This window comes from Molothrus aeneus, chromosome 19 (assembly GCF_037042795.1).
Source record: "Molothrus aeneus isolate 106 chromosome 19, BPBGC_Maene_1.0, whole genome shotgun sequence".
Classification (NCBI taxonomy): domain Eukaryota; kingdom Metazoa; phylum Chordata; class Aves; order Passeriformes; family Icteridae; genus Molothrus; species Molothrus aeneus.
In genome coordinates, this window is record NC_089664.1 from 10,230,773 (window position 1) to 10,253,397 (window position 22,625).

General features: G+C 42.2%; 1 protein-coding gene across 5 annotated transcripts in view; it reads right to left on the reverse strand.

Annotated features, from left to right (window-relative positions):
- The window catches only part of DENND1A (DENN domain containing 1A), a 151,713-nt gene that overhangs the window by 26,273 nt on the left and 102,815 nt on the right, over positions 1-22,625 (reverse strand). For all 5 annotated transcript variants that reach the window (XM_066563198.1, XM_066563197.1, XM_066563201.1 and 2 more), the window contains exons 14-18: positions 7,094-7,195; positions 6,503-6,590; positions 5,946-5,986; positions 4,981-5,052; positions 3,863-3,919 (exon numbers count right to left, since the gene is read on the reverse strand). In XM_066563198.1, the coding sequence (XP_066419295.1) occupies positions 3,863-3,919; positions 4,981-5,052; positions 5,946-5,986; positions 6,503-6,590; positions 7,094-7,195 (360 nt within the window). The remainder of the gene's footprint in view (positions 1-3,862; positions 3,920-4,980; positions 5,053-5,945; positions 5,987-6,502; positions 6,591-7,093; positions 7,196-22,625) is intronic.

A 22,625-nucleotide genomic window follows, 5' to 3' on the forward strand; every position in this document is an offset into this window, starting at 1 on the left:
TGGTTCCTTTGGACACACACTGACCTAATGTGTTTAGGTCAAATGAAACAAAAAGCTGGATGGACTTTCTAAGGGGCTTTGTCTGCTCCACAGAGAAGCTGAGACCCCTCTTTAGATCCAGCTGGTAGAGCAGTGGTTTCCCCAATACGGGCATAAGGATCATGGGGAATTAACAACTTGTTAAGGTCAAACTAGAGAGAAAAACTTTTTTCCCCCCCACCCTTCAGCTGCACAATGCCACCTTGTCTTGAAAAGGTACAACAAAGTCCTCCAAATTAGTAACAAAGAGCCCCAAAGCAAGACATTGACAGGAAACCTGAGTGTCTGCCCAACTCCTGCTGCAGCTCCAGCCAGCAGCGAGCCCCCAGGGGATCTCCTCAGCCTGGGACTCCCACAGCCTATGCAGCACCGATCCTTGCGATGAAGCCAAACACAAACCCTGGTTCCATATTTCTGCGGGGTGGAGCCACGCTGCAGGGCCTGGAGCTGCCCAAGCTGCAGCACTCCCAGGGCCACCCAGCCTGTGCTGAGCAGGGGCTGCTCCCGGCCCTGCAGAGCCTCCCGGGGGCTGTGCCTCCAGCCAAGGCTGCACACGGCTGGGAGGCAATGGAGAGCAAAGCACCTTCCCAGGCAGGTCCCCAAAGAGCCACAAGAAGGACACAAAGTTTGGACATGAGGGGAATGGGAGGAGATGAAAGATGGAGAGAGATTAAGCCATTAAGCAAAATCCCCTCAGATGTGTAAGGATCACTGCAAATCCTTGAGCTTTTATTGCTATAGATTGCCCCTACCTCTCTGATGATATAATTGCATATAAAAGATAACGTGTTCCTAAAGCCTACTTCCACTGTGTTTGGTGCATGGACTTCCAATGAAACCACAATACATATATATTTTTAAAACTGCTTAATAAAAGATAAGAATTAAATTATTTCATTCCTCTCTATTCTTTCAACATCCCCAAAAGGCAAACAAATCATCAATACAGCTTCACTCATCAAAGCAAAATCTGCTTCACAAAAGTTTGTTTTCTATCTTCAACGAAAACACATTAGAGTTAAAAAAACAATGAAATCTGATCTTATTTTGTAATGGACTGCAAACACTGGCTAGAGAAGAGCAAAACACATTCTGAGTGTCTTGAACGTTGTGCAGGTTGTGTTATAAAGCTCTAAATGAGTTGTTTCTAGAATACCAGGCATTAACTAGAGCCACACAGGGCTCTAGGAACTAAAATAATGTTGAATATATTAATGCCAAGTGCCCAACCATTTATATAAATTGTCTTAGCCAGAGCTTTCAGTAAGTTCCATTCTCCTGACTGAAAGTTGAGGATGGTACCATTCATATTCCTCCCTCTTCCTAATTCTATGCAGTTAAGCTTCAAATGAGCCACTAACGGAGGGACTTGACCAGCACGGTCGGTGAGATGGAAAAAGGCAGCCTTTGCAAAAAAGAAAAAAAAAAGGGAAATGAAAAAGAAAAAAGAGAAAAAAAAGAAAAAAAGAACTGTATCAGATATAAAATAAAGCTACTAGGCTGTATCTATTAACAATTATTTGCTCTCACTCATAAGAATCCTCTGAAAACTATTTCTGTTGCTTTGAAATACTGCACCACAAATGAACAAGGGATGGAAATGGAGCACCATTCAATCTCCACTATCATATTAAAGAAGGACCTTACACACACCACAGTGACCTCTCAACAGGTCAATCCTGCATTTCTCATTTGCAATTCAAACCCAAGACTGGAGCAGACCAAGGGCAAAATGGGCTCTTGATTATATTTAAGAGGTCACCATTGCTATGCAGAGTTGGAAGAAGCAGAACCTCCAGCTTTATTGCATTTTTAAATTATATCTTGTACAGTAGCTGCTCAGATTTGGCAGCAAAAACTGGAAAAGGGATGTTTATATTTGACTTTTCCTTACCAGGGGCCTGCATACTTTCTATATTAATAATGGAAAATAGTATGTTAAAATGCAGTGGATAGTAAGTTCAGTTTAAAAATAACCTTAGGTTACTCTTAGAAGATAAAAGACTAGCAACCCAAATTTGGCAAAAAGTAAGTATTTAATGATACCAGAATGTCAGACAGTTAATACTCACACCTGCTAGCGAGGAAACAGGATAAATACAATGCTCTTACATAAAAACTGGAGGATGCATTAACAGACCTGTGCATAACAGACCCATAATGAAGCAGCACAGACATTTAGATTAAAAATTAGGGTAACCAAAGCAATGTTTGCTATTTTTACCACTTTTAACAGAGGAATCCCAAATTTTAGTTACCTTCCTACCTGCTTTCACATGGAGAAGAGGATGGGACATAGAAAAGGACAGAATAATAAAGGAAGGAGAGGTTGAGCAGTGTGTGTCAACTACTCACAGCTATCTTTTAAGTTCCTGTGAAAGCCTGTGTTGAACAATCATGTTTAAGCATCTCACTTACAGATACACCACATGAAGAAGGTGAAACAAAATTGGGCCATTTAGCTGTAAATGTTATGTGTGTTTTTTAAAGAGATGCTTGCTGCTTGACAGACTAGGAAGCCAACAATAATAATAAAACAAAGCAATGACTGAATGAGGCTTTTCTCAGCCTGGTACACAAGTGTCACACAACAGCACACAATTCTCTTTGCATTTAAAATGCAGGAAAAAACCTGCTCACGTTGCCCAGCTCCAACTGCTTTAGGAACAGGCGCAGAAAGGCAGAACGTTATGTGCAGAGGTGAAACACGGGCAATGACATAAAGAAATCCAGGTACAAGGAAACTGCTTCATGTTTCTGTTGTTTTCAAATTATACCTACAGTGGTCGTATATAATGTAGAGTAATAAAATAACACAAAAGCATCTGAAGGCACTTAATCTTCCCCGAGATTCTGCAGCAATGTCTGGAGGGCTCAGAGAGGGACCAGCAGCTGGAATGCACCCAGGCAAATCCTCACTTCACAGCCTGGGGACAGGCTGAGAGCATTTGGAGCCCTAACTTAAGAGGATGGTCTAGAAATTTAGAGAAGAAATTTACAGAGAGAGCACAGCTTAAACAAAACCCACCCAAACTCCTATGCAACAAACTGAATAGAAATTTCTGAATAAGAAGCTCAGTTCTCTCAGCAGGTCAGCTGCCTGGCTCCCTCCTTTCTCTGAGAGCTCTGAGGCACAGAGTAAAGGGAGTCTGTGCCCCAAGCCAGGGCAGTTACCCAGGTACTCAAGAGGTGTGTGCCAGTGTGACAGGAGCTCTGCTTTGAAAGGAGCAGCTGGGACTGGATAACGCATCCCTCGAACAGCTGGAACTGTGCTGTTTACAAACACACACACAGATCTGGGAAACAACAAACAGCTGGAGTATTTTTTCCTCCAATAATTCCAACTGGCAACGGACACCGACTCTAATAAATTCCTTCCTGTCTGAACTTTGCAGCAGACGTTCAAGAAATGCAGAAATCCCCTTCCCAATGGCTTTTTTTCCTGACTGACTACTGCAAAAATAACAACAAATTGCCATTTGCAAAAACTTCACTGCCAAAACTGTAGGGAAGTGTCCCCAATCCACATGCAGTCCCCTCACACAGTGCCCCAGCATGAAGGACAGGAGCAGGACCACTCCAAGCAGAACACTCAATTTTCTAGCTTTTGTGGGTTTAAGTCAGAGCTTTCATGTATTTGAAGACAATTTTTTTTTTGTCTGTGAATATTTATAAGTGTGAAAAATCCAGGACAGCTGGTAATGCATTTTGAAGTGTGCTAACAGCACTGTATCAAACAGCTTCCTATTGATCACATCATGCTTTCAGTGGCTAAGGATTTCAGATGTGGTGCTTATACATTTTGAATAAGAACTTCAAGTACCTTTTGCTTCAAGCGGTTTTTCACTTCTTTTATTCCCATTTTTGCATGATCTTTTGCCTGCATGAAAAATAATTTAAGTTAAAATTCCCTTCTATTTCCAGCAGTGACTAAGTTTGTTTTCAGTTAATAAAAACGGCAATAAAAAATGTAACAGGATACTGAAAACACATTAAAACAAACAGAAAGCTAAAAAGACTCCAAATAAACAAAAAACACCACCCCATCTTTGTTGCAAAAATTTTGTTTTCCCTGTTTTGAAGCCACAGACATCTTTCATCGTTTGCATTCCACACTCTCAGTGTTCCCCAGTAAGTATTTATCTTTGCTATAAACTTCTATTCTTCCACACTGGCAGCGAGCCTGCAAATTCTCCTCACAGTGCTCTGGGTGCCAGTCCCATTTAGCAGAGCCAATCTCATCCTACTCCTTTCTCTCAGGCTGGAGGAAGGGAGGAAAAGCCCAAAGTTTGAACGGTTATCTCAATGCTTTTTGTAACATTATTCCCCAGAACTGAGCATAGAAGAAATCCTCACTTGTTTCTGTGCTGTTTGATCTGGCAGAGTGGAGCTGGCAGCCACACAGATAGCACATAACACACCAGCTGTTTGTTAACAGCACTGAAAACACTTCCATTTAAAGAATAACTCAGTAAGTTGGGCTCTAAATAAGCAGGTACAAGAAATCTCTAGGGAAAATTAATTGACATTTAGAAAAGATGGAAACAATTTGGAAAATGAGAGGATTCCCTTCTTTCGATGAAGCTGCAAGCAGGGAAAGCTGAGGTAACAATGATTTCCAACAGAGCAATGATGAGATGGTAGAGCTGCCTAGCAGAGAACACAGGCACTATTTCCCAGAAAGAGTTCTGTGTAATAAATGGAATTTATCATCTGTACTTTCAAAAGAAATCACAAGTTCCCATTGTACTTTGCATTTCAATTGAGTTTAAATTTCAAAATGACTTTTTCATTTAAATTTGAAATTTGAATGAATGTATATTTTGAGTAATTTTGTGAGTCCAATAAAAATGGATTTGAGTCTTGAGTCTGATTTGAAAGGTCTAAACAGAATTGTAATTAGACTCTTATCTCAGTAGTAAGCCAGTCCTCAATACTTACAAACTTATAGACAGTCTTCATGGCAGGGTTGGCCTTGGTCTTTACTGTGTTTAAAATGGCTCCACTTCCTTTCTGTAATTATAGTAACAAGGAAGAAATGTTATTAAAGCTCTTTAAAGCAAACAGCCATCTAAAATCCACCATTCTTCATTTAAAAGAACAGAGCATTAACTATCCTTATTAGCAGAGCTGAGTATGAAAAGGCCAGATTTAAAGAAAAAGACCCAAGGAAAACCACCCTGAATGTCACTCTGGTTTTGCCCAGGTCTGTATTGAGCACTTGTCCAAGGGACAATGCAGGTGCCTCCCTTGTCTTACACATCTCACAGCTGTGCCCTGTGCCTCCACCCACCTCAGGGCTGTTCTGTACATCCCGCTAAAATCTTGACCAAGTTTAAGACACAAGTATCCTGAACAACACTCAATGTTTGAGCCAGAGACTGCTTCAGGACAGTCTGTACGTTCAGTCTGAGGAGGGGAGATCTGGTTTTACTTTGCTCTTTTCCCTTCCCTCATCCCACAGTCCTGTTTATCACACACGGTGCCTTCTTCAGATTCTGGTAGTTGATAAAGGGATAAACTGAGGGAAAATGAAATCTAACTCCAGTCCCAAACAATAATTCTAGATCAGCTGAATCTCATGTGATGAATACAATCCAAGTGATGAGCCAGTGACACATGCACTGCCATGACCTGTTCACCTGGCTGGTGTTCTACACCCCTGCCACACCCCACCGACTACTGCTGTACAGCACCTTACTGAGAAACACAGAAGGGCAATACAGAGCAATTAAACCCTGGCTAAAGTTGTATTTCCTACTTTCAGTGCAAAATAACATTTCCAGAGATGAAATTTGATTATATGCAATCAGATGTAAACAGCTTTAAGAATTACTGTCTCTGTCACTACATGAAAATCTTCAACAGGCCAGCTCCAGTTCAGGGTGTCTGGCTCGTGTGCTTACCCTCACTGTGGACAGCCACTGGTGGTACAGTTTGTCACTACCTATGGAGAAGCAAACACAAAAACAAATTGCAACCCTCTGCTGAACAGAAAATAAGCTCAAAATGTGAAGTGTTGGCACTTAGTGGCTCTGGAGCATGGACAGAACAGGACAGGCAGCCTTTTCTTTCAGAAAACATAACATTGATGAGAGATTTACACTCTCCTGTTTTCTCTGTGTTGTCTCAGACATTTGAGGACACAGATGTTTTTAAGTTCACTAAAATCTGAGGTGGTTCTGGGTAAAGCCAAGATTTTATCTCCAATGCAAGAACTCTTTTAGTTGTACTTTATTAAAGTGATAATGCTGAGGTTTTTAAAGACTGAACACGCATTACTCAGACTACAATACATTGTTCAAAGCTCTTGACAGACGAAAGAACAAAAATTTAAGACATTTCAGGCTGCCAAGATCACTGAGCCTGTTATTTACCTAGCAGCAATGACCAATTACATCACGATAACCCACAAATGGTAAACCAACAAAAGTGTCTGAAATGACCTTAAAATATTTCTTACCTGCATATTCTCCCATATTTATCTCCTCTTCAAACACGTCACTGAAGCCCTCCCCAGAGTTCAGCAGATCCAGACGCCCGTCAATGAACTGCAGCACCATTAGAAGACAGAAACACATCATCCAGCTTCATCCTTTCAGAAAGACTTTATCCTTCACTAGCTGGAATAACCTCAATGTTTGCACTGGGTAGGGACTCAAAATAGAATGAAAACACCACCCAAACTGACACAGTGTTGCCCACTGCCCTAAGGTGTGTGGCTTTGCTGAAAACCAGCACTCATGTTTGGCTACACATACATGTTTTCAGCTACCCTAAAGCAGTAGTTCTATGTTCAACAGTAATATGCTTCCTGGACAAAGTGCACAGGAGATATCTTGGGTCTAGGCATGCTCAGGTAAGAAAAACCTTTGAGTTCAGAGACCATTAGTGGGAAAACCCACCCACCTCTCAATACAGAGAAAGCCTCAGCACCCCTGTCTGAGAGAAGCCAGCAAGCAGGAACTGAGGTGCTGCACTACAGGATCAAGGGACACAGAAACAGCCCCCCAGCCCCCACCTGAACTTGCCCATGGATCACTGGAGGCAGTACCTGCTTGAAGAGCTGGAGCTGGATGGCATTCTGCAGGAACTGCCTCATCACAGACGAACGGTGGGACACGAACGCTTCTTCGCAGAAAGTGATGGGTTCACCCTGCAGAGTTCAGAGCATTAAACACTCCAAGAGCCTTGACTGAGTCCCTGGGAATCCACTGCCTGCACCTGACCTTCTTCCCTTCCAAAATAAACAGGTAAGGAACATAGACCTTACCTAGCATTGAGTAAACTGCATTTTATTTGCAGGTCCCAACCACAGGATGGAAAAACAGGCTGGAAAATTGCAGATCATCAAAATAAACCAGAGTGGCTATACACACATTTTGCTAAAGATGAAGAACTTTCATCATTCAAAAAGCTAATATTACTTGCTCTCCCCAAAATATGACACAGAGTCATGTGAATTCCTTACACTCTGCTTATTTGCCTCAGCAGAGCCAGCACAAACAGGTCAGGAATGTCCACTCTGCTCTTTCCACACCTCTGAAAAACTCATTTGGAGGAGTGGAATTCCCCTTTTTCCCAACCTTGTCAGTAAAAGACAGAAATTGTTTTGCAGTTCTACTTTTATCTTATTTTAATGAGTATTGGTAATGCTGAAGTCTGCTGTGTATCTGCACCAATTTCTTCCACATGTCTACAAATACACAACAGAGCAAGCAAATATATTTATTGAATGCAAAACAAGTAACAAAGAAGGACTAAATTGTACTGATGTAAAATTACTATGGATGCTCATACTAAGCCACATATATGCTTATGGATGCTCATATTAACCCAAAATATATTTGGACTCTTCATCTGTTGAGCATTCAAAATTAACATTAGACAGCAAAAAGTCTTAAAGCATTCCCTTTAGAAGGATAATATCATTCTATTTCTGAAAGCTTTAAATTAGTGACCTCATATTTACCACTGGCTGTGTAAAATCAACAGGGCAGCTCAAATGACTGAGGAAAGGATTAATTGCAAGTGTCTGTTTAAGCACAGGAGGGTATTCTTGACAGAGGGAAGAAGTTACTTTCTTAGGAGAGTTTCTGTCACACCCCTGCTTGAACCAGTGAATTTCAATGGATTTGGAAGAAAGAGCAGGTTTCTTACGTGATAGTTACAGTTTTAGGGTAATTTATTTCAAAAATAATAACCTGGGTTTGATTTACTCTTTTTACAGGGAAAACCAAAATCACTACATGCTTTCCAGGCAAGAAGCGTGAGCATGAAAAAACTACTTCCTTCTTCTTTGCTGGGGCTTTGCTCTCATCAGAATAAAGAATTCTAAGACACTTCATTATAAAATAAACAAAGATAAAATGGTTGGAAAAGCAGGTCTGGCTGGTATGTGCATGTATGTAAGACACTGGTGCCAGTCTCCAGGACACACATGACAAAGGTTCTGGCTCCAAAGCCAAGGTGTGCACTGTCTGAAAGGTTTTACTGCATTTAAATGACCAACAGCTGGCATCTACTTGACCAGTGTGAAAAAGGCTTTCCCATTAACTTCAGATACTGGAATGTAACAAAGGATCCCTGAGAAATATTTTATCCATGTCAGAGAAATGTGAGTGAAAAGAGCTGGGAGGAATGGGTAAGGAGAAATGCAGATTAGTTCACCAGCACAGACGTTCACCTAAGGAAGGTTTAGCTTTTGTTTAATCCTCACTTAAAAAGCCCTTCAAGGGAAAGAAGCAGCCCTTCCTATCAGCTACAAGAATGCCAAATCCCCCACGGCCAGAGCAGAGCGTGGACGGCGTGGGATGAGCTCAGGCCTGCGCAGGGAGGCGGCTGTGCCCTGCTGCCCCTCCAGCAGCTCCTGCGCCCCCAGCAACACACACCCTGCAGCTGGGGCACGGCACTGCCTGCACGCTTCCTTCCCAAAGTACTAATGATTGGCTTTGTTCATTAGCTTGATTAGACCTTTTGACTTCTTCAGAGACATTTCAGGCTCAACGGCTGCTGGATGACAGAAAAAAACTTTAATCATGGAGGTCAAGCGTGAGCTTTGCAGCTCAGAATGCATTAGTGCCTTCCACCCTCGCTGACCTCCCCGAGGTGCACGCCCTGTTCCACCCCCAGCCGCAGCTTCAGGACAAAAAGACAAGCTGGACAATAAGAGCATTTTCCTGACAGATCTGGTTAACTGTAAATTATAAAGCTAATCAGCTCTGCTTTTACTGACAAATGACATTATACACGGGGGGACACCCGCAGAACTGCAGATCTGGTGTGAAATGAATGGTCTTGTTTGCATGTGAAACAAGTAAAGTAACTTGTCCTTGAAAAACTCATCGACTCCTAAACTCGCTGGTTCCAACAATTAAAATTTAGGCCATGATTCATCAACACCTTAAATATCCATTAATATCCTTTTCAACTGTAAATGCCTAACAGAGACTATTGCACTGCAAAGCCTCTAAATGTGTGCACAACATGACTCGATGAGGAATCTGACTTGATCTGTAATGTTACAGATAATTCACATCTAGTTCAAGATTGAATCACAGAATTCTTTTTATTACAAAAATGTACACATTTAATCTGCAATCTTAACACAACAGAAAAAACTATAAAATATAGGATTAAGATTCCCAGATGTGCTGAAAAAATAGGTGCCTTTTCTTTCTGTCTTTGCACATCTCCTTTATAAGACTATTTCATATTCATCTGGCATAATAAAGTTCATCAGGGCAGTGCTGCATCTCATGACCCCTGAAAAAGCTGAAAAGTTTCAGCCCACATCTGATCTGCTGCCAGACCTATTTTTATATTGGAATTTTGTTACATTCTAAAATAATGCTTAAAACTACTTAAGGTAGCAACTGGAAAATAAAAGGAGTCTAGGACTTATTTCAGACTGTTCTAGAGTTTCAGGAAACCTGCTGTTTTATATTATGAAGCCATAATAGAAATTAAAAGATAAAGCCCAATTTTGTTTAGTTACACCATAAAAAATTTCATCACGATCCCTCATATTTTAAGGAAATCACTTTTCCTCAGCTCACTGATTATGGCAGGAATTTTCAGAGGGAGTATAAAGGACTAAAATATGTGGGACAGAAGACAGCTCAGATGAGAGAAGGACATGGAGGAAGGGACAGAGGCAAACACAAAGGATGTTTCTGGAAAGACACAGGAGCTCAGAGAGGCCGTGGAAATCCAACTAGGCCCACTCCTGCAGGAGTGTGCACCTGGATAGCAGTGCTCTGAAGGCAGCACGTGGGTGCTGGACAGACAGCAAGGTAAGAACCACAGGGGTCAGATTAGGTCGGCAGGGAGAACCCCTCATGCAAGCAAAGATTTCACAAAACTCAATTCTAAGAGGGGGGGAAAAAACCCCAGCAAAAAGATCACCAAGCCCAAGAAGCCAGAGCTGAAGACTGTTTAGACAGCTCTCAAGGCAGTGCCATGGAAGGGAGGAGTGCAGTGTGTGCAGTGTGTGCAGTGTGTGTGTGTGAGTCAGGCAGCATGTGGGGCAGGTGATGAGCTCTGTGCTATGTGTGCTGTGGGTGCCAGCACAGCCTCACTGCAACAGCACAGAGCTGTTCTGTACACACACAGCCTCACTACAACAGCACAGAGCTGTTCTGTACACACACACAGCCTCACTGCAACAGCACAGAGCTGTTCTGTACACACACAGCCTCACTACAACAGCACAGAGCTGTTCTGTACACACACACAGCCTCACTGCAACAGCACAGAGCTGTTCTGTACACACACAGCCTCACTACAACAGCACAGAGCTGTTCCACACACACAGCCTCACTACAACAGCACAGAGCTGTTCTGTACACACACAGCATCACTACAACAGCACAGAGCTGTTCTGTACACACACACAGCCTCACTACAACAGCACAGAGCTGTTCTGTACACACACACAGCCTCACTGCAACAGCACAGAGCTGTTCTGTACACACACAGCCTCACTGCAACAGCACAGAGCTGTTCTGTACACACACAGCCTCACTGCAACAGCACAGAGCTGTTCTGTACACACACAGCCTCACTGCAACAGCACAGAGCTGTTCTGTACACACACACAGCCTCACTACAACAGCACAGAGCTGTTCTGTACACACACAGCCTCACTACAACAGCACAGAGCTGTTCTGTACACACACACAGCCTCACTACAACAGCACAGAGCTGTTCTGTACACACAGCCTCACTACAACAGCACAGGGCTGTTCTGTACACACACAGCCTCACTACAACAGCACAGGGCTGTTCTGTACACACACAGCCTCACTACAACAGCACAGAGCTGTTCTGTACACACACACAGCCTCACTACAACAGCACAGAGCTGTTCTGTACACACACACAGCCTCACTACAACAGCACAGAGCTGTTCTGTACACACACACAGCCTCACTACAACAGCACAGAGCTGTTCTGCACACACACAGCCTCACTGCAACAGCACAGAGCTGTTCTGTACACACACAGCCTCACTGCAACAGCACAGAGCTGTTCTGTACACACACACAGCCTCACTACAACAGCACAGGGCTGTTCTGTACACACACAGCCTCACTACAACAGCACAGGGCTGCTCTGCACAGCAGCACATGCTGCAGCACTGGGGCTCAAGGCACACACAGATGCCCACTGACAGGACACAAACTGCAACTCCAGTGCCACTGCAGCACCCCCAGGGTACAGCAAAGCAAGGGCATGCAAGCCAGTCATGCATCACCTGATGCTGTAAATAACCACATCCTGTACTGACAATGGTTGGGCTGCAAACAGCAAAGTAAAGGCAGTGGGAATATTCTAGGACATGGCAAATGGCAAAGTAAAGCTTTACTAGGGATATTCTAGGACTCATCAGCTTTAATTCCACCCAGAATGATAAAGCGAGGCAGGAGAATGATCTGGATATATAAATGTGTCTATGTCAAGTACAGCAGCAACCAAAGGCAAGGCACTGCTCTGCAGACCTTTCCAGAACTGTGATGGCAGTGTCAGGGCAAGAGCAGCTCATCACAGCTGAAGAAGGATCATCAGCCAGCCAGCGGGATTCCATAAAGAAAACCTGAAATTGGTGACTGACACCTGATAGGACATTAGCTCATTCAGCTTGAATTGCACTGACAAATAACCTCCCATAACCAGTCCATACATTCAGCACAAGAGAGCTCTTTGCATCCACCTCAGTCATAATGGGATCCAGAAAGCAGAGATCAAACTCTCTGTATTACATGAACGATACCAGAGCTTTATTAGCATCTCAAGATGCAGCTCAGGAACAAAGAAATCACATGTTCAGAGATTTGACCACATGCCTTCTAAAGAAAAGTACATTCAGGCTCTGTTCAATAAGAGACTGCCAGTTCTGATAAATTATTATTGCCAAGTGCAATCTTGAAAAGCATTTGAAAGCCACGTATTACGAATGCAGACTGCACTGCCCAAACAGCGCAGCCTCACGTAAGAGCTCAGCTCCATCACCAGCCCAATTTCAGACCTTTTCAGTTCCCCACTACAGAATACAGCCTCTGGTAGAGACACAGCAAGACGGCCCAAAACCAACTTCAAATAAAAGATGAAACTGTCAAAAAATGTGTAACTAGAGAAAACTTCCATGGCAGAGCAATGGTTTTGCTTCTTCTTTCAAACTCTGTTAGTTCATCAGGATACCTGACATTTTCCTGTTAGACCAAGTAAAATGACACACACTCGTACCCACAAGTAATGAAAGTACATTACTGTAATGGAGCCAGCCAGCTTTCCAAGTGTTTATATGGCTAATTCCAGCCATTGCCTGCCCTGATTTCATCACCTACAGCAGCCAGACATTTCCTGGCCCTACGCAACTGCTACGGCTTCCTAGATGGAACTCAAGCAACAGGCCTAGCACATGAAGTGCAAAGAAGCCAGCAAGAAAGCTTTTAGGGCTGGGAGGAAAAAGAAAGGAAAAAAAAATCACCATTTCACAGATCAAGAATAGAGGCATGAAAATAATAAGTAACTTGTACACGGTCACAAAAGTCTCTGGCAGAGCCAGGGAAAAGAACCGAAATTTCTTTAATCCCTGCTCAGTCCCTTAAATACAAGGCTATTCTTCCTCTTCCTACTTGATATTGTGTCAATGCAGGAGTGTAGGTGTTGAAAGACTAACAAAAGGAAAGTAATAGTATGGTATTATGAGCTGAGAAACCTAATCTTTATCAGATACAGCAAATCTCTATGATGCTGCCTGCACTGGGAACTCTCTCTTTGTCCTGAATATGCTTTAAATTACTGGTATAATGTGTACTGGATATTGTTCCACTCTTATATTTATTCCACAAAAACCCCTGTGGCCTGCATGCGATTTTATCATTAGCTGGCAAGGTAATTTCAGGGCCTGGTTCTGCAATCATTCCATGAGCAATGCTCCCATTGAAGCTGGGACGTTCGGCATGCAAAGCAGCTGCCAATTCAGGGTCCCTGCAATGAAAAGGCCTTTTTCTATTTTAACTATTGTGGAATATTAGTGACAATACAGAGGAGGAGAAAAATTGCAGTGCAATTCTTTAAATGAGTTATTTTATACTATGACAAAATATAAAAGTGTGCTTGGAAAAACAATCTACGCAAAGTATTGCCTATCAGATAAACCAAGAGCTATTTTTGCTTCACCTATTAAAACTCAATAGAATACAAAGTATTTGGTAAAATAGGAAAAAAAAAATCTCTGTAGAAATAACAAATCATTAGCCGAGATTTACAAATTACCAACATGCTTTAAGACCACAAATGTTAATATTTTGCTTCCTTTGATTTCTTAGATACATGTAAAAAGTCCAAACTCATCCAAATCAACGAGGTTTCCAAAAAATATGTTGAAAATATGTTTTTGTGCACAATGTAAAAGACTCCATTGTCTCAAGATCCCCAAAACCATATTCAATAAACAGCTGTTTTGAAGAGCAGGGCATTTTACTATAAGATTTAGATGCTGATATAGACGCAGAAGGAGAACAAACTGTTTTTAATCTCACTAAAGCAATGTGAGAGAAGCCTTAGTCATAAAGAGAGGTCATGAAATCCCACTCTCTTAGCTAAGTAACAAACCTCCTGACTCTATAAATAAAATGGATCTAATGGAATGAAACTTGAATTTTGCACTGAGTCAGACACACCCAATCCCTGGCAGATGCACTGACATACATGATGCAAGAGCATGGCCTGCAGTGCCCCTGCCTTCACAGAGTAACTGGCAAAGGAAATGCTCCAGCAGAACTCACAGGGAGGATCTGTCCCTCGTGTTATGCCACTTGACAACTTGCTGAGGAAGCCTCAACTACTGCCATGGAAAAACACAGCCAGAAAAGGCTCACCTTAGAGCAGATCCTGTCCCCTGAGAGAGGTTACCAGGGGCCCTGGATTAGGAACACTGGAAAAAGGTTCCATTCCCTCACACAAATGAGAACTTTTCACTCTCTTTTTACCATTTTCTCACCCACTGTCAGAAAGAGGCACAGATTTTACCTCATGAGCAGGCAAGACACAGAAAACACCACATCAGTGTAATCATCAAAGCTGCTATCTTCTACCACTTTCATCAGAGCTCCTTGATAACTAGAAGAGCCATCTCACAACAGGCTCAGGATCCAAATATATTAGAAAGTATCATTTTTATAAGTTAGATTTCATTTTCCCAGGTTCTCCTGTACAACATCTCACAGCTTGCAGTTCTTATTTAAATACTTTAAAAAGTAAGAAACTAGAATTAAAAAAAGAAACCTTGCCTCTGAGAGCCTGGGGATGCTGGGTCTCCCAAGCAGTTAGTGCCAGATCTGTAATCTGCCTCAGTGCCCCAGTTCCACCATGGTACATTCCTAAACAGGAAGTTGCATCCAGAGTGAGGACAAAAAAGGAAGCAGACGTTTCCTTCCTCTGCTCTCCGCACACGTTCTGCTCTGTCCATGAATTGCCGTGCATTCCTGCAAACCCACAGGACACTGCAATCTGCAGCAAGTGCAATCACGTCCCGTTGGGCCACAGGGCTCCTCCCAACTCCCATCCTATCGCAACACATTCCTGACATGGAAACCATGCAGAATTCCAACTCCTTTGTGAGGGGGAAAACGCCATCTAATTAGAGCCCATGTGCAGGGAAGCATCTGGCTGGGAGCAGCGGTTCAGCGGCTCCCGGAGCTGTCGTGGAGAGCAGGCGGGAGCGCCCGGAGCTGGCCGGGGCACGGGGCCAGCAGCACGGCTGTGTGCTCTGACAGGGAGCAGATGGGCAGGGACCGCCGGGCTCTGCTCCCCTCCAGACCCACACGCCCTCAGAGATCAGCCAGAGCTCGTACAAGTCCTCCTCATCTGCCCTGGAACCTCTGGCTTCCACCAAGGAAACAGAACTGAACGTGCCAACGTTTCCACCAGAAGAGTCCGCGTGCAGTGCCTCCATCCCATTTATGTAATGGTGATGCGAAGCTGCAAAAACTGACATAACATGATGCAAATATTTTAAAAATAATTCGTTTTGATGCTTTATTTTGGCATTCAGTTAAAACTGCATTCTTGGAAAAATGCACAGGAATTTCTGTGATTCACGCAGTCCATGGTTCCATCTTGGCTGGGGAAGTTTGATGCTGTTTTAATTATTAATAAAGTAAAACAAATGTTCCCCTACACATGCAAAAGAATTTTTAATAACAATAAAAGAATTGTTAATAATGATGTCTCTTATTGTGGTGACCTCACAGCTTGGAGGCCCTATTTTCTGTTAATAATTTTCAGTTACATGAATACACGTTTTTTGTTCCAAATTCCTTTTTGAACTCAAGGGCTTCCATTCACATTAGCTCAGCAGCCTGCTAAGAGCATCTTCAAGGGAAAGAGAGTTGACTAAAATGCATGAAAACTCCTCACTTTGGCTGGAAAGCCCATTCATTCACACAGGCACTGCCCATGCCTTGCAGGAGGCACATCATCTTCTACACATTTCAGAAGATGAATTTTCCAGGAAAACTTTTTTTTCTTGCCTCAACTCCCTCAGAAAGATGCCCAGCTTGTGCGTGCAGCTGCCTGCAGCCTCAGAGAATCCTGCAGCCCAACATTGATATTCCACAAGGCAGAGTACTCCAGGGAACTAACCCGAAGCCAATTCTGCCAGTGCCAGAGAGAAGCTGCACCATGGCTGCTGGGAGTGTTCACAGCAGGCATTGCCTGCAGCAGCTTCAGGAATGCTGGCTGCTGAGGACAGAGCTCCTAAGGGACAGCCAACGCTGACTGTGGACACGGGTACAACGCTGGGACCCAAACACACACACAAAACGTTCTGGAGCTGCCTCAGCAGCGCTGCTAATAACCAACAACCTTCAGCAGTCTAAATTTCCCCAAGTCTCCACTAGGTATTGACCAGGAATTGTGTGGCTCAGAATCACCCTGAACACTTCATTAGCACAGTTACTGCCTGCTCCATTGATCACTACAAGTGTATTTTTCCATGTTTCCATTTTAGCAGTACTAAATTACATTGCTCCAAACACAGAAGTTGCTCATCACCTAACGGTGCTCTTAGTCCGCCTCTTGCTGTGTTTGACATGTATCGGCAATTTCAGCTCAGTTTTTAGGATTAAACAAAATATTCAGAAACTTTTAAAAACATCTTTGTCACATACAAACTGCCTCCCTCCCAGATCACATCCAACTTGATTAAGCATTAAATTTGCAACTGCCTGTCTTTCCACCCTCTCTAAACACCAGCACAGGTTCAAGGCAGTTCCGCTGGCGCTGAGGAGTTAACGCGTGCTGCTGTGGTCACTGTAAATAAGCAGTTTCAGGTAAGCAATATTGCTGTCAGACACACAATGCTTTGCAGGTGTGGGCAATAATTAAAGGTTTCAGCACATCTACCTGGGTGAAGTATTTTTTACCTCCTATTCTGAGGAGGAAGCCCTCTCTGTGGAGAGCAGAAGAGCTCATTAATGAGGCTAATTAGGTGTAAAGGGGGTAGAGTCTGGCATCAGCTGCAGCTTATAGAAGCTAATCATTAAGCCCTGTAATCTCTACCCGAGAACAGCAGATGATCATGTTCCTAGGTGACTGATGTTCCTCAGAAAATTTCCAGCACCTGAGTACCTGACCAAATACTTTTTGGTGAGACCAAAAATTCCCTTAACCCTCTATGTGCCAGACAGCACAGTTGATATCATTTCTTCACTCATCAATTTTCTAACAATGAATATCCAATGAGATTCAGACTTGGCATGAGGCCTTTAATGTGATTTATTTCAGAATTTAAAAAAACAAAAAAATCAATGCCATCAACAACTTCTGGAAAGGAAGGGCACAAAATAAAGGCTGATAGAGCAATACGTAAGAATAACAAAGATGTAATTGTAATTATTCAAGCAATAATGCTTGAAAAAAAGTGACCACATATAATCTCCTGAAGGTGAGTTTTCTGTGTAATTTCTTTGCATAGAGTACTGAGGGTAGTTACAATACCACAGGGATGAATGTCTTGTTAATAAATATGTAAAATAAGGATTTCATTGTACTCACCTAATTTGAAATGAGACAAAGGACACAATTTCCATGGAGAGAGAATACATGTAAGCAGAGCTCAATCTAGAACTTGTTTCATAAAATGAATTGCAAAACCAGCTTAATTTTGCAGAACCTCAACATGAATTTTTCAGTTCATCAGGCAGAACAGACCCATTACTGGCAACCTGCTACTGTACCTTTTTTCCTCCAACTTAGCAGCAGATTCGAATAAAAAAAAAATTAATATTCAATTCCATTTCAATGAGAAATAGAGTATTTGTTATGTCCGTGTTAGCTGTGGACCTGGAGATGCACAGACTAAATAACCTAAGTTGCTCAGAAGTGCCACTGGCTCTTGTTACCATCAGGATACGGATAAGCCACACTGACAAGATGAGTTCTCTGAGCATCAACAGAAAAAATATCTCCAACGATAACTAGCACCCTGTCTTCCAATCCAGATGTCAGATGAATGAATTGGGTGATAAAATTGCTTTGTAGCCAGCATCCCATTATATTTAATAATTCTGCAGATATACTGTAAGGACCAAATCCCATTAGGCAATAGAGGTTTTTACAAATATTCTGAGCTAAGCACCTTGCCCAGTAGTGCACATCTGTGCTTCAGCTTCCCCTGCTCTAGAACAACACCCAAGGAATTTTTGGACAGGTCCAGAAGCACTTGGTGAGGGGGGTGGTTGCATATCAAACAAATCTGAACCAAGGCTTCTCCCGAGCATCTCTCCAATTTGCCCCAAACCAATACAAGCTTCCTCAGTATCACTTGATCAAGTGCTTGGCAGGATTATTGCCTATCCTACGTAGAACACTACTTGTTTCTTTTAAACCTTTGCTGTTACAAACCCCACTGGACTGCCGGAGGTTTCTTGCACTGGAAGAAACAATGAGGAGTCTCTGCTCATCCTCCTTCTTCAAACTGCCAGCGAGAGCCTTCCCTATAAATAATGCTACAAAATCAACTGACATTCTCAGTACCCCTGGCATTCATACAAGCAGACTGGACATTCTATGGGGAAAATGTGCAGTGATGTCTGTAAGCAAGAGCTAAGTGTGGTCAGCAGATGGGTAAGTACGTACAAGTGTCTGAATTAACCAGAGGGAAGGGCAAACCAGAACTACATTGCATTTTCATCAACAGTAACAACCTTTGTTTCCCTGAAGTCTAACTCCCCACCACGATCAGATATGTGACAAAGCTGGTCTGCAGAGACAGCAAACTGTCCAGGGGACTGATTCCAAGATGTGGCACTATTTCTGTGCTGCTTTCCTATTCCTGAGACATGCTCCACTGTTCCTTAGCCATGCACACCCTTCATTTCAGTAATTAGCTGTCAGCACGGCCCGACAGCAACTTGGTATTGTCTGCTCAAATTGTATTAATGAAAACGCAATCCACTAAATGTCCTGGATGCACATCTGTAATTGTGTTACATGGAGAGGCTGGGGACGGGGGCAAACTGCAGCTTCAAAACAGGGCACTGTGATCAAGCACATTAATCTGTTATTTCGTAGGGATTTGACAACCAATTAATACTACAGGGCTTCCTATCCAGCAATCAGAACCAGCCATCCCAGATCCAACAGTATAAGCTGTGCCTACCATTGTGAACACAACATCCTTAAAGGCAGAGACACAGGAACTACAGGTTGCAGCATTGCAAAAGCCCTTTTTGTATTTAAAGATTCAAGCATCTGTATGTTGAAACCTAAATGTAGAACACTCAGCGTATACACCACACTAAGGAAAATCAAACAAACCCCAAGACCCTTATCAAACATATAAGTTTTTGATGTTCTTGAAGAATACAAAATTCAGTTGATAAGCCCTTGTAAACTGATCCTTGTCAGTCAAGACATTGCACCATTTTCTGTTTCATGTTCTCCATCACCAAAAACTTTTCCAAAGAACAGGGCTTGGACAGGATAAAAAAAAAGAATCAAGAAAAACACATAATAAAGATATCCTGTGGGTATAATAATCTTTGGAAAACTTTCATGTCAGTTCTGACTGCAAAATTGCTATTAACATTTAATTAAAATTGAGCCCAATAAGCTATGACAAGATAATGGCTGGAAACATGGCTTTAGGGCAGAGTGAGGATATCTGGAACTCTGGCTGGATGTGATGCTTTATTTTTGGTTACATTTGGCAACTATTGAGATTTCTGAAACACAACGTAATTATAATGATCTACAGAAATTCACAGAAGAGAAAAGAACAGCACTGCATTTCAGCTACCTCAGAGATTTTTAGGACTCCAGTACCACCTAACCCTCAATTTCATTCATGTTCACACCCACACTGAAGAACACACTTTTTCAACTAAAAAGCCCCTGCAAGCCCCTCCTAAACAATTTAATATTTTGTTACTTATCCATAAAAAAACCTATTCATTTCCTCTCAGAGGCAGGAATTCTTTTTGAATCATTTACCTCCATAGCTGAAGGCAACAATCCCACAGACCTGAAGCAGAAACTGTCAAGAGCTTTGGGAATGATCCTGACTCAGGGAAATCAATTGTCCTTTACTGGAGACAGCCTCACTGCTCACCCTGAAAACCCATTGTTCAGGAGAGCTGAACTGCACTGAACATGTAAAGGAGGGCACGTGAGTGAGTGACACTTGGAAGAGAACACAGCCCAACGTTCGCTTCAAACCCCCAAATGAGGGGGCACATACGGGGATGCTCTTAAATCGAGCAGCGCTCCCCATGCAGTGGAGGCCACTGCTCCAGAACAAAACGTGTTTAGAGTTTGAGAGATCCATTTGGGGAAAATATTGACATACTTGTTACAACTAAAACAGTTCCTTTAAGCATGAACTGCTTTGGTTAGCCTCAGTTTCAGTAACAAATAATTCACGAGCCCCCTCCCTTTGTGTAAATGCTGGTTAGGTGCTGCTCATTCCAGTACTCCTGTGACCAAGTGCAAACAGCAGAGCCAAGGAGCACCATCCCTGTCCTTCAGCACAGCCTGCACCTCCTCTGGTTTTACTGCAGACACACAGCAACCATTCAACTCACCTCCAGTTTTAGGCAGGAAATGCAGGTAAGCAACAGCATTCCTATTCTTGACTGCTTTCAAGTAAAATATTCCCATGTGTAATCAGAAAGCAATCTTAGATAGAAGTATTTTTTATTTTTTGTATATTCTTGAGACTATGTTGAGAATATGTAATAAATCATTGGTTGCCAAATGGGGGGGATGAGCTTTATCCATACAAGTACAGACAGATCCTAAGGAAAGGCAAACTAATCACACATATAATCCTCACAAATTGCTTTCATTTTTACCATTAATCCTCTCTAAGAAAAAATGTTCTGGACATACAGACTTTAACTACTGCTTGGGGAGCTTCACCTAAATAATTCTTTGACATATTTTTCTTTTCACTGAGCACCAGGAATAAGCAAAGTACACATATAATCTACAACTTTTAAAAGGCACTCAAAACAAACTCTTGGCACCTTCATTTCCACGGCACTTCCAAGAATCCTGTATTAGTTGCTAGCTCTGAGTAACACTTGATTCCAAATTAATGTAATACATCAAAATAATGTCATGTGGAAAACAACTTTAACCCTTTAGGAATCAACAACATATATTTATGATGCACATTGAACAGGCAAACAGTTACATGGGCTCTACTATAAAATTTCTTATTATATAAATCGCTAAGCTAAATACCGCATCGGGAATTATTCAAAAGACAGCTATACTTGGACACAAGAGTAACCTTTAAGGAGTTAAAATGTCCTCAACTACAAGTCAAGTTGAAACTTATTTAATTAGGTTCTGTATTTGAAAAAATGAAATAAATTCTTTCATTAACTAAACCAAACTCCCTTAAAGGCAACAATATGTTCCCTCTCTGTCAGGACAGAGCGCAGTGAAATCTTTATTTTAATTGGGGTTAGCTAAGGGGCCATTTGGCTTCAGATGCTTTGTTTATCAGCCCTAAGCTTTACAGCCTAGCCAGGACTTGAAATATTTTACTACAGAATGATATCATTTAAAAAAAATTAGGAAAAAATTATCTATATCTATATATACTCTTCCAAGGAGTATTTTCTAGAGCTAATTTTAAATGTGCATTTTGAAACTGCAGTCCAAGTGCAAGGTACCTTGAAGCAGCCCCTGGTTTCCAGAGCACTCCGGGTGTGGATCTGCTGTGCACTGCCTGTTCCATGGGCTCGCAGCACAGGCGCAGCGAGGGCTGAGCCAGGCCCCGACTGCCCTGACCACACCACCAAAACCTCCCTGTGGGGAGAATCTTCCCAACTTCCACACAGAAGCCTCGCACCTGAAAAGCTTGGTTGATCACTTCAATTTGAAGACAAAGCAAATGAATTCTTAGTTGGTAGATGATCCCTTTTTCCTGTAATAAACTGATTTACAAATCTCAGGCATCTCCAGTAATACAGTTACTGAAAATCCCACGGAAACAGCTATCAAAGAAGGGACAGTGAACAGGAACTCAACAAAATCACAGCCCCAGTTCGCTCCAAAGTGCAGCCAAAATTTTTTAAATAATCCAGAAAAATGTCCTGTGGTATTGTGAAGATCAAGCTTAGGCTGGATTTTGGACTTATTCCTTATTAAAACTCCAAGCACTACAAGTGTTCCTAAAACTGAAATGAAATTTAAAAAAGAAGAAATAAAGAAAACTCCAAGCCTAATTTCCACAAACGAAATACATCTAATGATATTTTCATATTATTTTCTCCTGGATCGCTGAAATGTGATGAGTCAGATCCCTTTTTTCCCCCCTTCAAAATTATAAACCTGATATAATTTGTAATTGTCTTCTGGAGGCCACTGGTGTTATGTTGCTGACAGTTTTATACATATCACATAACACAGCACACCACATACATTATTTTAGTTAAAAACTACGCCAACAGTACGTTATTAATTCCAGTTCAAGAATTCGATTATATTTTAAAACCAAAACTCAAGTCTTTGTTTTGTCATCAGAAACAAAAGCATTGCTGCTGACTCTGGAAGAATAAAGC